The sequence below is a fragment of the Gadus morhua genome, chromosome 21 (assembly GCF_902167405.1).
Source record: "Gadus morhua chromosome 21, gadMor3.0, whole genome shotgun sequence".
NCBI classification, from domain to species: domain Eukaryota; kingdom Metazoa; phylum Chordata; class Actinopteri; order Gadiformes; family Gadidae; genus Gadus; species Gadus morhua.
The window spans coordinates 17,895,350-17,913,040 of record NC_044068.1 but is presented as its reverse complement, the minus strand read 5'-3'; the positions used below and the strand labels follow the sequence as shown (position 1 = coordinate 17,913,040).

Sequence of the window (17,691 nt, the reverse complement as noted above, 5' to 3'; positions counted from 1 at the left end):
CAAGTAGGTCAGGAGATGGCACCTGCAATCCTATTTTGATGTTCAACTTAATTTACACTATACAAGTATATAATACATAAATATTAGTAATACTAGACATTATTGTAATGTCATATTCTACTGCGGTGAATTGGTGAAGTCTTGTCTACTACGTTACGTTGTTATGCAATAGTAAGATCCGATTGGCTGCCGGGTTGCGCCGTAACATGCTGCCAAAACTAGGAGTGACGGGATTGATAATGTTTCATCAGTGGATGCACTACTTGTCTATGCTTTGCCTATACAACATGTCTCTGAACTCCACCTTGCACGAAGACTCGGATAACGGGCCCATATCTATATACACCTCGAAATTGGACCCTGGTGCTGACATATGCCTAGGATTGGCAATTCTTTTTGTTGGTAAGTGTCTTGCTTTCACTTTTTATGGAATAAAGATAGGCCTATTGGCTTTTTCTCTAACAACTCGCGTCGCTGCACTCTTGTCCGTCAGTCCTTATCTCCGCTCTCTGACAGCCGCGGGGTAGGCTGCTGTGTGGGTCTCTGACAGCCGGGGGGAAGGCTGCTGTTGCTCCGGGGGGCAGGCTGCTGGGTGGCTCCGGGGGGAAGGCTGCTGTTGCTCCGGGGGGCAGGTTGCTGTTGCTCCGGGGGCCAGGCTGCTTTGGATTATGGGGACTCGCTGCTGGGTGGCTCCGGGGGGCAGGCTGCTCGGTGGCTTGGTGTGAGAGTCACTTTGTAACTTTGTCGAAAGAGCATTAAAGAAAAACAACACAAAGAAGCGGTCTCGGGTTAAACTTGATATAACCATATGCTTTTGACTCATACAGCCAAAAGTAATAAAAAATATAGGCTAAGATGTGCAATGTTCTTAGAAATAAAGTAGACCTATACTTTAATTAATGGACGTTGTTTGGGGACAAACAATGTCAGTTATCTTAATGATTTATTTCAGCCAAGTAGGTCTACCCCTTTCACACCGATAGCGTCACAAATGTGAAGGAATGAAAAGTAAGTTATTAGAAAATGCAGATTTTATTTAATTGTATTAATGGGGTATTTAGATTGTTACGGTGGCGCATTGGATTCACGTCACAAAAAAGAAAAATCTGGTTATCTCGTAATTATGACATATAGATCTCATAATTATGAGAAAATATCTCATAATTACGAGATCTTTATCTTCTTTCTCATAATTACAAGAGTTCATAATTACGAGATCTTTTTGTCATAATTACGAGATAATTATCTCATAATTACGAGGTATTTATCTCGTAATTATGAGATAATTATCTCGTAATAACATCAGAATCCCATACCCTATACTTCCGTAAAGATGGAAAGAAATTGGCAGATTCGGAGTTTGCGGTTCAATAGATCATCATCGTTGCGACACAAATGACTCCTCTAGCTAAATGTATAGGCCTAACCTAGAGAACCAGCTACAACCTTTTCATCCAAACGAGCCGTCTTTAGAGAACGGTGAATTGCATTGGCTTCTATGAGCTGTCGACTTTCAGCCGCGAGTTTAGGGACCGTCTGCAAAGTGCAAAACGGAAAACGACTACAATGGTTAAATTTCAATAGCGTCGCCATTATTGACTCTAGGGCCCCACAACTTGTTCCATATAGTCAAGGCCTCTATATGGTCTTACTACAACCTTTAGAAAAATATATCAAGTGAGTTAACGTTTGTCAATTGAGTACGTCCAGACTCTCTGTGCAAATGAAATGTAGTAGGCTACGAGAGTGGTAGGACCAGGCTACCACCTTACTATTAGAACTACAAATCCTTCTTTAGATAGTTCCGAGTGCCCCCTGCAGTCCCCCAAACCACCCCTAGGGGATTCAGAGATCCCTCACCTCTGGGACAGTCTGCCTGCTGCTGCTTCTTCATATCTCCATGATGGATTCATCTGGTATACTTTGCAGATATCTTGTAATTAGGGGGCCAAACCCGAAGGGTTGGAACCCTATTGTTTTTGTAAGGATTATTATTATTAGTATTTAAACAATCAATCGTTGCCATTGACATTGTCTATTCCTTGCACCCCTAAATGTGGATGTCAGATTAAATCAGAATGTACATTTCTATTGCTTATTGATTGGGAAAATCGTTGTTTACTTTCTGATTCATGCATCAGAGGGCTTGCTCCGGTTGTTGTACTTGTTTGGTTATCAGTATTTATCTCAAAATGACTACAACTTACTGCATGTTAAAGGGATACTTAACCGGTGGAGATATGAAGGTTATATGAAGTAAATAATTCTATGTATTATAAATGTGCAACATTTTTTTCAATCGGTTCATCCTAGCCTGAGAAAAGGCAGAAAGTGTCTCTCTGGCTCAAAAGTAAGAAATCCTCCAACTACCACAGTGCATTGCGCTCGCTGCACCGCCCGCCTGTTTCCGTTTGGAGGGGGAAGGACCCATGGTCCTAGCGCGAGTGGTAGCGCAAGCAAACTTTGTGTAAACATATCCCTGTGATACGTTGACTAGACTTCTGCCCTAGTTTTTTCAAACGCATCATTTGTATATAACTGTACAGCATAAAAACATTTGCTAATTGCAGTAGCTCAGCATATCAAGTATTTGTGCTCAACCTTTTCTCCACAATTTAAATAAGTGTTTATACAGTAGGCCTACTTTAGTATAACAGCACAGTTAACAAATCACAACAACCAACATGAATTTGGAGTTTTATTCATAAAAAAATATGAAATATTGACAAAAATAAACGTGTAGGGTGCGTTTGCTAGAGTCAAAATGGTCACAGCTCATCTTGAGCATCTACCGTCTCCTGGTAGCCACGGTACTGCCCATCTTGTACTGGGTAATTAGCTCTGATGGCCTGGACAACACAGGTAGCCGATACTGTAAAAAAAAAAAGAAAAAAAAAGAAAGAAAGAAAACAACATTAGCAAAGCCAGATAAATTATGCCTTGAGTAGCCTATACATTACACAGACTTCAAGCTAACGTAACTTAGCCTATTCTCTGCCATTAAGATCCGCTACTTTCTGATAACTACATTGTCACGTTCCTCGGGACTCAAAACTATGTAGCCAATGTGTAAGTAAAAAGAAAACCCACTATGCTCTATGCTCAGACATCTGTTTCTCCCGGCGGGCTTTGGCTGGCGTTTCCAGTTCACTTTCTGAGTCCGGACCGGACATATGTATCCAATATCCGACTGTTCAGATGAGGCGTAAAGCCTGGGGGAGAGGTTACACACATGGCCCCGTCTTTGCCAGATTCAGCCATTTATTCTAGAAGAAACTGGCATTGCTGAAATTTTGCTTCAGCACAGGGACTCTGTGTTAGTGTCTATAGGCGAACAGAGCAAACCGGCGCGCTCCGGCTCCTCGTCCTCGGCAACAGGCAAGGCTTGTTCAGCTGCAGCGGCAGCAGCCTCCTCCTCTATTTGTGTCAATTCTTCCTGGCTGTATTCTGGCTCGTACTAATAGCCCTGAATGTCTGAATCCATCAATACATTTTCAAAATCCACTTTGGCTGTTTCACATTGCAAATTTGTTCTCTAGCTAAGCGGTGAAGAAACATGGCGGACATTGTGTTTACTTCTGGTACGCGAGCTCCCGCCCCCCCTCATTCCTTAGTGGTGGGCTCACAAATTTGCGGAACCAGTGGTTTGTAGTCCTCGGCCCTTCTAGCAGGCAAGCAAAGTTCTCCCGAGATGACGTCAAACGCGTCATTTGACGTCATCTTGGGAGAAAATTAGATCAGGAAAGCTGGGCCAAGGGAAGACTGGGTTACACTGAGGGAAAAAAAACTTTTTTTATATATATTACAAAAGTGATTTTATAATGATAGAACGCCGGTTCTGACTGGGTGAAGTATCCCTTTAAATGTTGAGGGGTTGACTGAATAAACATTATAGCAGTGCATAAATAAATGGCAAGCTGAAATAGCTTTCGATAACTTGAAGTCCGATGTCTTTCATATCGATGCAAACTAGCCATCAAACATAATATTTGCAAGCCGCCATAACAGGTTTCAAGCACGCATGAAGCCCCTACTGCTGGAGGTTGTCAACCATTTACTGTGATTTTGTTTTCATGCCATTTCTCAGAAAGACTGCTGGTAGCTTCAATGTAGATCAGCACATTACAGCCAAATGCCCAAAAGTAAGCTCAGTTCAAACACCATGTGTGTTCAAGGACAGTGCCTCCACTATTAGTAGACCAGTGCTTAGTCATAGTATAAAATACCAATACTGTTAAAGGACAGACAAAGAACTCATTTCAGTAAACGTATTTGAAGTATGCATGTGTTTTACACCTCAACTTACAAGTTCGAACCAAATAGATAACAGGGTTCATAAGCAATTATATGGAAAATAGAATGCCAATCCAGTGCGGCCGAAGCAATGACAATTTGACTAATGGTCTTGGAGGAGATGATGAATAATGCTCACCTACAGTCTACAGTCCTAGGATTTTCTCTGCCACCATACTGTTTCCTGTCAAAGGGGCATTCGCACACATTACGTTTTACATTCTGGGGGCCGTAAGGTTTTGAGTTTCAGAACTCAATTGATTGGTTTTTGGAAGTCCATGGGCTAAGCAGCAAAGTAATAGGCAAGGCCAAGCCGAATCATTTGATAGCAAGGTTGTGAATAAACTTGGGCCTTTTGAAATGTAGCATCTTTGACACATTGTTGCCTCTAGAGAGTAAGTCTGATGTCTTCCCCTGATAGATTTAGATGTCAGGGGTAGCTTTGGATCAATATGTACTTATTTTTCAGGCCTACATTTTATGTCCCAAGTGTGGATGTTGTAGTGGAATAAACAAGGGAAGAAATGTAGCAGACTCACCATAAGGGTTGTGGGTGACCAAGCCTGTGTTTGTCCCAACGTTGATACCTCGGGAAAAGCACTGTTACTTTGTTACCTTGGAAAGGATGTGGTACATTGCAACAAAGTCGCATGTCCTCACACTCAAATAATAATAAAAACGATAATGCATGTCGTTTTGTATCTTCAATGTCGTTTGAAGCAGAAGACAAGTTTCCACTCTACGGGGAAGGCAATAATCAATCCACCACCCCTCTCCCTGTTGACAGTCACCCTCTCCTTGTTGACATCATCCTCTCCCTGTTGACAGTCACCCTCTCCTTGTTGACAGTCACCCTCTCCTTGTTGACATCACCCTCTCCTTGTTGACATCACCCTCTCCTTGTTGACAGTCACCCTCTCCTTGTTGACAGTCACCCTCTCCTTGTTGACAGTCACCCTCTCCCTGTTGACAGTCACCCTCTCCTTGTTGACATCACCCTCTCCCTGTTGACAGTCACCCTCTCCTTGTTGACATCACCCTCTCCCTTTTGACATCACCCTCTCCTTGTTGACATCACCCTCTCCCTGTTGACAGTCACCCTCTCCCTGTTGACATCACCCTCTCCCTGTTGACATCACCCTCTCCCTGTTGACAGTCACCCTCTCCTTGTTGACAGTCACCCTCTCCCTGTTGACAGTCACCCTCTCCTTGTTGACATCACCCTCTCCCTGTTGACATCACCCTCTCCCTGTTGACATCACCCTCTCCCTGTTGACAGTCACCCTCTCCCTGTTGACATCACCCTCTCCCTGTTGACATCACCCTCTCCCTGTTGACAGTCACCCTCTCTCTGCTGGGCAACGGGGTGGTGCTGCTGGTGTCGTACCGCCGCAGGAAGAGGACGGTGGGCTCGGAGCTGCTCTGTGTCAACCTGGCCGTGGTGGACTTCCTCTGCTGCGTGTGCTTCTATCCCCTGTCCATCATGTCGTCCTTCAGCCACGGCTGGCTTGGCCAGGGCCTGACCTGCGTGTACTACGGCCTGGGCTGCTTCATCTTCGGCCTGTGCGGCATGTTCACCGTGGCAGCCATCAGCGTCGTCCACTACATGAAGACCTGCCACCGGCTGGTCTACGGTGAGGACGAGGTGGTGGGGGGGGGGTTGGAAATGGTGCCCGGTGTTTGATGTGCTGACTCTCGTGACTTTAATGCAACTTCCAAACCGTGTTTGAAAGTTGGGTGTTTTGTGTTTTTAATCTGATTCTAGTTCTAGTAGATGCATGTATGCATTCGTATACTTCATGTCCACCTACCTCATGCATAAGCCACCAGTTAATCGTCCCATATTTATGTCAGCCTCTATGCACTCTGCACGCTTGCATCAAATGTTGTCCTTGTTTTAGCTGTAAGACTATTCTTTGTGAATACATTAAGTGCAAAGAAAAATATATGGCGTTCAATTCCTTGTATGTCTAGTACACACATGCCCAATAAAACTGATAACCAACTGATTCAACGGTCTACATTTTAGACAGTACACAAAGAACTGTTGATGCAAAACGCAAAAGGCCTGTCTTTCAAACTGTGTTTGTTTTGCAAAAAAATAAATGTCCTCACTGCGGGCCTCTTCTCCTTTCAAAACAACAAAGGAGAATGGCCTGCTCAAACCAGAGCAGGCTATTTTCACCCCTGTCTTGTTTTGTACATTATGGTTCAGTCATTTAATCTCAGACGACGACATGCTGTAACTCCTTAGCTTTATTTATTCATTAGAGACAGGTCGTCTGTCTTCAGGAAAGCAAACTTCCACTCAAGGAATCAACATTAGTGATGCAATCACAATCAAGCATATTCGTATCAAATTGAAATCATTGTACCTCAGTTATCATTATGAAAATTGTCGTAACATTGTCGTAACACAACACACCATGACCATGTTAAGACATCATAACAAATGTATTCTGGGTGAATATTACAACCCCAAACATACTTTTTAGCTGCAAATAAGACTATATAATAATTCATTTTTGGACAAGGCTGACTGTCTCTGTTAATTGTGTTGCTTTAAGGTAGAGTGAAGGTTTAATCCATCAACTTCTCCACCATATGAACTTCTTGATTGTTGATCATGGTCATCCTTCACATCCTGATTGAAAATGTATTTAGTATTCCCTTAATTACATTAATCAAGTCCCCGACTCCCCATCACCATCAACTTCGAAGCATCAATAGAAGAAAAATATATTTCTTACGACAGCAACTATTGGTGAGCTCGCATGTAGAGCTATAAACTCCACAATGGATGAACGCTTTCAGCTGTCATCATGGCTGCCATTAAAGTACTTATATTTTCCTTTCACTCCATTTGTAACCATTATAAATAAAACCAATCAATTTGTCAGCAGCCAAGATGGAGATCGGAGTAACAGGCTTGACTGAATAGAGAGGTGTTGCATGAAACAGCAATGATGACAGCAGGAAAATACAGTAGTAGAGTAACAATGCCTTACCAACAAATTTAAATATAGCTGGTAGAAAGTAAGTGAGCACACTGGGATAGGACCCAGTGTACCACACCTGCTGTCCTCCCACAGTCTCATGTTATGCTGCTCCGGGATGTTCCTGAATGAGTTCAATGTCCTGGAAGTATCTCAGCGGCAGCCATGAGCTGTTCAAATCCTCTAATGCTGAGGGAAGCTGCTTCAATGCTTCCTATCTTATCTCCTAGCATGGTGTGGACCATCCTTTAGGAAAGGAGATAATTCCCGCCTTACGAACACAGTTTACTCCACATAGGGATTGTGGCCTAATTTACAATTAACAATATCTATATTTCTCATAGTAAAAAGCATAGCTGTTTCAGATAATAATCATCACCACATCCAGACCACCATTGAAATCTTGGCCAGAAATGTGTCCTCAGGAGGGCTCTCCACATGCTTTGCCGAGATCGACGTGACTGAGCAGCAGAAGCACTCAGCGCTAATGGCTCTCCAGATTTTTGTCCTATTTTAGCAGTGCCGAAAATCTAGACTGGGAGTTGACAGTTAATGATGCCAAAGTGGCTTTATCTGTTAAGGAAGAAGTATGGTATGTAGGGTGCGAGATATGGTAAGAAGATCATAGATGTAGGCATCTGAGTATATACATGAGATAGATGGCTAGATGGATTCCCCGAAAACATCAGGTAAGAGATCCTGATTGGTTAGAAATAGGGGCGGAGGCGGAGTTTTAAACAATTACATAAATAATAGCTTTGCTTACATAATTGTGTACTATATGACTTGACTTCATTACATTATAATAGGCCAACAAACATTAGGCTTACATAGGCTATTAACCATGGATACGAGAAAATTATTACTATTATTCTAAATATTGTATGTTGGATCTATTATTGGTGAGCTCGCATGTAGAGCTATCAACTCCACAATGGATGAACGCTTTCAGCTGTCATCATGGCTGCCATTAAAGTACTTATATTTTCCTTTCACTCCATTTGTAACCATTATAAATAAAACCAATCAATTTGTCAGCAGCCAAGATGGAGATCGGAGTAACAGGCTTGACTGAATAGAGAGGTGTTGCATGAAACAGCAATGATGACAGCAGGAAAATACAGTAGTAGAGTAACAATGCCTTACCAACAAATTTAAATATAGCTGGTAGAAAGTAAGTGAGCACACTGGGATAGGACCCAGTGTACCACACCTGCTGTCCTCCCACAGTCTCATGTTATGCTGCTCCGGGATGTTCCTGAATGAGTTCAATGTCCTGGAAGTATCTCAGTGGCAGCCATGAGCTGTTCAAATCCTCTAATGCTGAGGGAAGCTGCTTCAATGCTTCCTATCTTATCTCCTAGCATGGTGTGGACCATCCTTTAGGAAAGGAGATAATTCCCGCCTTACGAACACAGTTTACTCCACATAGGGATTGTGGCCTAATTTACAATTAACAATATCTATATTTCTCATAGTAAAAAGCATAGCTGTTTCAGATAATAATCATCACCACATCCAGACCACCATTGAAATCTTGGCCAGAAATGTGTCCTCAGGAGGGCTCTCCACATGCTTTGCCGAGATCGACGTGACTGAGCAGCAGAAGCACTCAGCGCTAATGGCTCTCCAGATTTTTGTCCTATTTTAGCAGTGCCGAAAATCTGGACTGGGAGTTGACAGTTAATGATGCCAAAGTGGCTTTATCTGTTAAGGAAGAAGTATGGTATGTAGGGTGCGAGATATGGTAAGAAGATCATAGATGTAGGCATCTGAGTATATACATGAGATAGATGGCTAGATGGATTCCCCGAAAACATCAGGTAAGAGATCCTGATTGGTTAGAAATAGGGGCGGAGGCGGAGTTTTAAACAATTACATAAATAATAGCTTTGCTTACATAATTGTGTACTATATGACTTGACTTCATTACATTATAATAGGCCAACAAACATTAGGCTTACATAGGCTATTAACCATGGATACGAGAAAATGATTACTATTATTATAAATATTGTATGTTGGATCTATATGCGGGAACGCATAAAGTAAAGATGAAAAAAAAAAATTACCTGACACGGGCTGTGAATGTTTACTCTTTATTCACACTCATTAATAAAGTGATAAGCAGGGGCTTTTGCAGCGTTAACTGAACATGATACGTAGAATGGATGGCGTTAAGACAGGGCTTAAAAAGAAGGTCAGACTCCAGCAGTTAACACATCTAACCCACTTAGACTCGGACTACTGAGTATAGACGATGCTCAACGATGCTGCGGCCTTTGTGCGCTTTAAGGACATAAGCGTACACCAAAAAACACGAATCAGGCTTTACGCAACCGCCCCGCGCTGCTGTAAATGATTCTCTCCTTCGGTACTTGGTGGTGCTCCTTCGCTGTTCTGTCAATTAAATGGTACTCTCTATTAAACACATTAAGCACAACTCATTTACATGAATTTCAAATTCAGAATCAGTCAAACGCTTCTATATTCTCTTTAACGTTGCAGTTTTTCCCCCGGTCGGATGTATATACCGTGTGTGGCCGGGCAGATGGAGCTCTGCGTCTCCACGGTAACGGGTGTTGTTCTGTGAGGTGCCCCCCTGCTGTGCGATGCGCCCCCTCGCGTTTGGGCAGGATAGATAAGAAACAAGGTTGTTGAGCCCTCAGGTGCCGTGGATCGGGGTCTGGGTATGGCTACAATAAGGGGTCAAGGTTCAACAGCAGGTGATGTATTCTGGGTAAAAGGTGAACAGACGTGCACCCTGTAGCAGGGACGCTGCTGGAAGTAATCACAGTTGGGGGGGCTGAGAAACGTTCCGATGACGTCATAATGCGAAAGGTCAAACATAAACAAATAACGTTCTCGATAGGGTGTTACACTTGGTTATTTATATGCCTAGTATCATGTGATAAAGGCTATAATGAGATGTCATCACAACCAACCTGTATTAGACCAGAGGTTTTAGAAATTCACCATAAGGCCAACTTGTGAATGTGCTTCATTGAATCACAGATGAAATGCAAGTATTTCTCAGAATATGTCTTTAATTAAGACCTCAAATATTTAATTACACGCACAAGGTACTGATATTATGCATTAGACAGTGTTATGAACAAGTAACATAGCCTAGATGAGGTTAACTGATTTGATAGTTTTAACAAACTTAACGTTAAGAAACAAAACTCCTTCCTCCGAACTCCGAAGCAAACGCACGCATGCAAGCACGGACACAGTGGTGAACTACAAACCATCCTCCTCTTGCGCCCATTCAAAGAACTACAGAAGAACACACACAAAAAATAAGTCAATTAGTACTATTAGCCAAAAGGTCTAACAACAACATTTTTTTTCCAACTAATCCAGCTGCACGGCCACATAATGAGAACACAATGGGGGGTGATCCTTTGATGGTAATGCTGGTAAAGACACTTGAATACTGACACATTCTACATCGGTAGTGTTTTGCCTTTTGGTGGAACCATGACCAACAGGATCTTTGAAAAAATCCGAAATTCTTTTCTGACTCATACTTTTTAGCTCTGTTTTTAGCTCTATATTTATGTATTTATTTATTTCCACGGGGGTTTTTGCTTTTCACATTCAGCCTCTCGCCACCAGGGGGGGCTGCAGCCCCCCCAGCCCCCCCACTTCCAGCGTCCATGCCCTGTAGGGCTTCATGAAGCTTCTCCCGGACCCGGGCAGCCAAGCTTAAAGGGACTCTCACCTTTGTTGCATTTGAGAATTACAGCACATTCAAATCATCCCGCCTTCCTCCAATGCCCCACCCCCTAAGCGTTATTGTTAGTACAAAACTAAGCGTTATTTTTTAACGAGTACTGTAACGACCTCGCTGGTGACATAATGATGTCGAGTCATTAGTAGTTGAAGGTAGTTTTAATGAACCAAAACCAGGTCACTGAAACCCGTAACATTGTAACCAACGGCAGAAAACCGACACAAAACAAACCCCGGTTACCCCGGCAACCCCCAACACGGTCTCACTCGCGTGCAGGCCCCCACCCTCCTGTTCTTCCAAGGCCCTCCCCCAGCTGACCTAATGATTCGCCCCCACGCTGATTGACAAGAAGAACATTACAATACATGCACATAGAACAACTGGCATAACGGACAACGAAATATAATGTAACACATAACACACAAACTATTTAACTGTCCCAGGGTCGCTACAGTACAAAAGTTCTAGACTCCCATGGGTTATGTTTAGACTCCCATGGGTTATGTTTAGACTCCCAGGGGTCATAATATAGAAAGGTGTATGAGCATCACAAACAGAGTAGCGGGACAACGTAGCGTCTGAGGCCGAAATGGGTCCCCTAATCGGACTGAATAGTGCGGTTGTTTGCCAACGGTCTGGAGGTCTTCCTGGAGCTCCAGATTAGCGGGACAACGTCGCGTCTGAGCCCGAAATGGGTCCCGTAATCGGACTGAGTGTGGCGGTTGGTTGCCAACGGTCTGGAGGTCTTCCTGGAGCTCCAGAGTAGCGGGACTACGTCGCGTCTGAGTCCGAAACGGGTCCCGTAATCGGACTGAGTGTGGCGGTTGGTTGCCAACGGTCTGGAGGTCTTCCTGGAGCTCCAGAGTAGCGGGACAACGTCGCGTCTGAGTCCGAAACGGGTCCCCTAATCGGACTGAGTGGTGCGGTTGGTTGCCAACGGTCTGGAGGTCTTCCTGGAGCTCCAGAGTAGCGGGACAAGGTCGCGTCTGAGTCCGAAATGGGTACCGTAATCGGACTGAGTGTGGCGGTTGGTTGCCAACGGTCTGGAGGTCTTCCTGGAGCTCCAGAGTAGCGGGACAACGTCGCGTCTGAGTCCGAAACGGGTCCCCTAATCGGACTGAGTGGTGCGGTTGGTTGCCAACGGTTGCCAACGGTCTGGAGGTCCTGAGAATCATCCAGGGGAGCGGGACCACTTGGCTTCTGAGGCCGAATCGGGTCCCCTTGTCGGACTGAATGGTGCAGTTGGTGGCCAACAGTCTGGAGGTCTTCCTGAGGCTCCAGAGGAGGGTAACTCTGTGAGTCCGAGATGAGTCCCCTAATCGGACTGAATGGTGCAGTTGGTGGCCAACAGTCTGGAGGTCTTCCTGAGGCTCCAGAGGAGGGTAACTCTGTGAGTCTGAGTCCGAGATGAGTCCCCTAATCGGACTGAATGGTGCAGTTTCAGTACGCCGTGGACCACTTTGGTCTGCCATCGTCAGTCGCTACGGTCGCTACTCGCTACTGTCTGCCGTGGAATCAAAACAAACCCTCTAGTTGAGGACGCGCCTTGATGACGCGGGCCCGAATGCGCCACAAGAAGCAGACGGAAAACCTTATATATCCATGCAGCAAACAGACAGGTCTGTCGGCCAATAAGGTCATTCGGTCTGAAGAATTTTATTGGTTGAAGTTTTCACTAAATATTATAGTAAAATAAGTAAAATAATTGTTTGTTTTTACTCCTGGTGGGTCTGTCTTGCATATTAGAGTGTTATTACCTTATTAATACCAATTTAACCTTATCCAAAAAAAGTGTAAAAATGCAACAAAGGTGAGAGTCCCTTTAAATCATGTGGTCTGATGAGGGAATAGAAAGAATTTGTTGAAGCAGAAAAATGCTGTCAGAACATTGGCTGTAACACGAAGCTGACCATCTCTCTGTAAACGCAGGTCGCAGCGACCGGCCTCAACATTTAATTATAATATCGTCACATTGCAGACCTCCCACAGTCTGATAAACGTTGTTCTAATGAGTGCGGAAAGAACAGAAATGTTTGCCATTATCTCCCCCCCGTAGTCACTGCCTTTCTTTTCCCGAACAGGTGGTTAGACTTAAACAACCTGTCGGCAATCTGAAGTGATTCACGCTTTTAAAATCCTGCAGTGAGCCCTTCAAGTTCAACACCTTGCAGTGTCACTTCAGTATGGTATCATAAAGCCAGTCGGACCACACAGGAGACAGCTGAGAGACCCCAGGCCTTGAGTCCGCGCTCCCCCGTACCTGGGGGGCGTGAGTTATATCCCTCCGGGCCCAGAGAGCGATCCCCTAACCCTTCCTTCTGACCACTTCCCCAGCCGTGTGGCTAGAGGGCGCCAACACCAAGGTGGTGTGCGTGGCCACCTGGGCGCTGCCCACGCTGTGGTCCTGCCTGCCGCTGCTGGGCTGGGGGGAGTACGTGCCTGAGCCCTACGGCCTGTCCTGCACGGTCGCCTGGAGGGGCTACCACACCTCGTACAAGGACGCCACCTACGTGGTGTGCTCCTTCGCCGGCTTCACGCTGCTGCCCGTGCTGGCCATCGTGGGCTCGCAGGGCCTCATCCTCCGCAAGCTCTACCGCTTCTCCGCCGCACTGACGTCCAGCGGCCTCCGCAGCAACCTGAGGCACGCCGAGAGACGCCTCACCATGGTAAGGGGGGGGGGGGGTCTGTGTGTGTGTCTGTGTGTGTCAGTACAACAGGTCCTTGAAGATGCTGTAGGTAAGATTTGAGAGTTCTACGTCCCCTCCCTCACTGCCTCCTCCCTCACCGCCTCCTCCCTCACTGCCTCCTCCCTCACTACCTCCTCCCTCACTGCCCCCTCCCTCACTGCCTCCTCCCTCACTGCCCCCTCCCTCACTGCCTCCTCCCTCACTGCCTCCTCCCTCACTGTCCCCTCCCTCACTGCCTCCTCCCTCACTGCCTCCTCCTTCACTGCCTCCTCCCTCACTGCCTCCTCCCTCACTGCCCCCTCCCTCACTGTGTTTCTCTCCTGTTGGTAAAGTGTTGCATTCCTGCGCTTGGGATTGTCAGGCAAGATGTATTATTGAACCAATCAGGGAGTGATGTCGTGATTGGTCAGAAATGAGCTGGGAGCGATCTTAAATCGAAATTGTCTCAGACACAGGGAGAAGCAGTTGACTCGAAACAGATACATAGAGCCTTTCACTCACTCATGGCTGATAGATTGGATGATTTGATGTAATATCTAACAACTATAACTTTCTAATCATTATACAGGATCTTTCATATTTCTTGGTCATTCATTATTTAAAGGCCCTGAAAATGTAAAATATTCATTCATTTTAATCTTGAATGCTGTGCTGTTGACCTCTAACAGGTGAAGACCTTTGAGTGTCTCAAGTGGTCTTCGTTAGACTGACTGCCTTCTTCAATTGCAGAAGAATTTTGATGTCCCACTAAAATCCCTTTATATCCAGTAAAATCATAGAACACACAATGTATCTCAGAGCATGATATCTCATATGCTTCAAGGTGTTGTGATGATGTTGCAGGTGAGCCATCATCCACATATGTTCAACTTTATCTCCTCAGATGTTCTTGTGCATCAGCCTGGGCTTCATCCTTGCCTGGGGCCCCTACACCGTGGTCTCCTTCCTCTTCATCTTCCACCAGGACCACCGCTACATGGCCCCGTGGGGCTTCGTGTTCCCCGCGCTGTTCGCCAAGAGCTCCCACGTCTACAACCCCTTCATCTACTTCTACTTCAACGCCGGCTTCCGGCGCGAGCTGCGCGGCCTGGTGCGCTCCCTCTGCCCCGGGCTGGAGAGCCAGCGGGTGGGCGTGCGCTCCCACTCGCTGCCCCCCCACGGGGCCCAGGCCCCGAGCTACGCAGAGCCCCACCCCATCCACATCCAGCTGCAGGAGCAGCGGGGACGGCGCTCGGACAACAGCGGGAGCTCGCGGGAGAAGCCCCCGAAACTCTCGGGGGCCGGGGGAGCCGGCCTGCGCCAGGACCGGTCGGTGCACCCGTGCTGGGGCTCCAAGCCCCGGGTGAGCCCTGCCAGCCTGGAGCACAAGCAGGTCAAGGAGTTCCTGTCCGACGCTCCCTCGGAGAACAGAGGGGGCGGGAGGGTATGGCACAATGCGCGGAGGGCGAGAGAGAGGTGGCGTCTGTTCGCCATGGAGACATACACGCTGTCGCACGGCCACCAGGAGGAGCTGAGGAGCCCGCCCCCCATGCCCATCGCCCCCCCCCTGGGGTCCGGGCCCCCTTTTGGGGCCGCTGACCCAGAGAACTTTCACAGGCTGTGACACTGCGTTGGCTTCAGGGTGAGAACTCGGGGAGGACAGAGCTGTGCACTGTGCCTTTAACAGCTGCAGAGCAACCATAAAACGTAGTCAAATCGACATCTTACATACTTTGAACCTTCAAAAGATAACTCGATAATTTATTAGTATTAATGATGATTAAAAGTATAACAATTCTAAAAGTCTGCCAAAATAATTACTTATTGTTGGTGAAGGCACAAATTCAAAAAGTAAAAACATGGTTAGCTTTACGCAGCATGATTAGTATAACAGAATACACTGAATTAACACTTGCTAATGCATCATATTTTTCGGTTCTGATTTAGTCATAAACCAGTGTCGGGGGTCCCATGGCCCTGGAGTGATAACAAGTGCTTTATATAACATGATGGTGTAGCATCCCTCCCTAGCGCTCTCCACCTAGGAGGCTTCATTGGCACTACAGGAGTTGACTGTCATGAGACACCACGTCCATACTTACACATTTATACATCGTGGTCCCATTTGATGTAGCAGCCGATGTGAACCAGCAACAGATGTTCATGACAGGGATCCACACCTTGTATGTTCTCCTCATCATCACCGACTTGAACAACATCTGCAGACGACTGAATCAAAGACAGTATTATTGTAATTCAAATTCCATCAGTCCATCATGTTTATTTTATTATCTTGGCAAATGCAGCTTTCCCTTAATAACTCAAACTGAGAATTCAATACTGTTATCTGGGGCGGACCAATGAAAGCCTTAAACAAATTGCATTTAAAGCAATTTGTGGCATTAAGAAACCCATGGTGGTATACATTATATATACATTACACCATTGCATTAACATGGTTTGTGATGACATGCTATACAGAACTAACCTGGGATCAATCTCATTTAAAGTTCCCATAAAAGGGGAGATTTGCTCTCTTAGGTCCTATTTTGATTGCCTATTGTTCAATCACTTCTTATGCAAGTCAGAGGGCAATTTGAGTTTTGGATGGTAAATAGCTTTTCAAAAAGTGGGGGAGTTTTTAGATTGGGTAGAGAGTTCACCTTATATTTGTATGAGTTACAGTTGATAATAGAGCAATGTAATCAGACAAAACACTTTGGTTTAATGCCAGTGCAGGCATGTTTCATCTCAACGTGAGACAGCTGTATACCAGGAGTAAGCACACACATATTTCAGGCGCAAATATATGTAAAATAAAAATGTTTTGGTCTGTATCTAAGTATTGAAGTAATTCAAATATAGGTAACCATATTTGGACCGAAGAGAGCTAATTGGATTATTTTGTAGGATCTTTAAGGATACTGTAACAGCAGTTTTCGATGTGCTTATCGTCATGATTTTGTATGTGTGGTCAGAGGTCTTGTTATTTGTTCACTAACACAGGAGTCCTGCTGCCCAGTTAAAGTAATTACCCTTCATTGTTGCTGTGCCAGAACTGTTCGTTGAACACTCTGAACTGACCGCCTGTAGTCAATTTCAGAAAATGACTTAAGAAGACCTTTTAGAAATAGTATCCATCATCAGCAGTTAGTATGTGTGTTTGTGTGTGTGTTTCGGCGTTCAAACAGCCTGTGTTTTGATTACATGCTGCTTATTATGTCATCGCCTGACAATGGACCATCAGTCCTGTGTTTGTTTGTGTTCACAAATACAAATGTTAAATACGTAGAAAACTGATCTTACCCAGCAGATTTCCCTGCTTCATGGCTGACATATTAGAGATGGACTGTTTGAGCCTGATGCAACACAATGTGAGCTCGGTCCAGCTATGGCTTATTGTCTGGGTATAACAGACAGAGTTGTGTTCCTCTGACCCGTTAATCGTCCCACACCAGCACGCAGGCTGCTGACCAGGCAGGGCAGCCTTTAGTCTGGCCTCTGGGGCTCCTGAGAGAATGGAACTAAATAAATCAAACGTTCGTATTTTCAGATGATATAACATGTTATTGAATGGCAATTTTAGGCATTTGTCATTTATTAAGTGGGTGAGTGATTGATATCCGGGGTCAGAATATGTTTACTACGCTGAATTTAAGCTAACCGAATTGACATTTTTGATTACGGAACATGTAGGCCTATATCAAACATGTGGAGCAATGCGCTACATCTTTGTTTGGAAAAACTCCTGCCTAGTTTTCGTTTATATCCATATGCGCTTGTTTACGACCGATGTACATTATTTAATTTTCTATAACATGCACCCATATATCCTGTATTCAATAAAAAAAGCTGAACATGTTTTATGAACACAATATTCTGAACCGGCTGTGATGTGGTAAGCTACAAACCTAGATGAGGTCCTGAGGATATATCACCTTATTAGTGCACTTCAGTCATTTACTAATCGTAAGATAAAGGATTTAGCCTGTGTTTA

At 45.0% G+C, this 17,691-nt stretch overlaps 1 protein-coding gene across 1 annotated transcript; it reads left to right on the top strand.

The window, feature by feature from the left end:
• The first annotated feature begins 172 nt into the window (after positions 1-172).
• Positions 173-17,569, top strand: opn8c (opsin 8, group member c). Its single transcript, XM_030344941.1, has 4 exons — positions 173-402; positions 5,634-5,927; positions 13,363-13,694; positions 14,599-17,569. Exons 1-4 carry the CDS (start codon positions 207-209, stop codon positions 15,316-15,318), a joined length of 1,542 nt encoding a protein of 513 aa, XP_030200801.1. The 5' UTR covers positions 173-206; the 3' UTR covers positions 15,319-17,569.
• The last annotated feature ends 122 nt before the right edge of the window (positions 17,570-17,691 follow it).

Bases quoted from the DNA above. Each gene is read 5' to 3' on its own strand.
- opn8c (XM_030344941.1), top strand. From the start codon at position 207: ATGCTGCCAAAACTAGGAGTGACGGGATTGATAATGTTTCATCAGTGG. The intron at 403-5,633 runs GTAAGTGTCTTG...CCCTGTTGACAG, and splicing joins ATTGGCAATTCTTTTTGTTG to TCACCCTCTCTCTGCTGGGC. The intron at 5,928-13,362 runs GTGAGGACGAGG...CCACTTCCCCAG, and splicing joins CTGCCACCGGCTGGTCTACG to CCGTGTGGCTAGAGGGCGCC.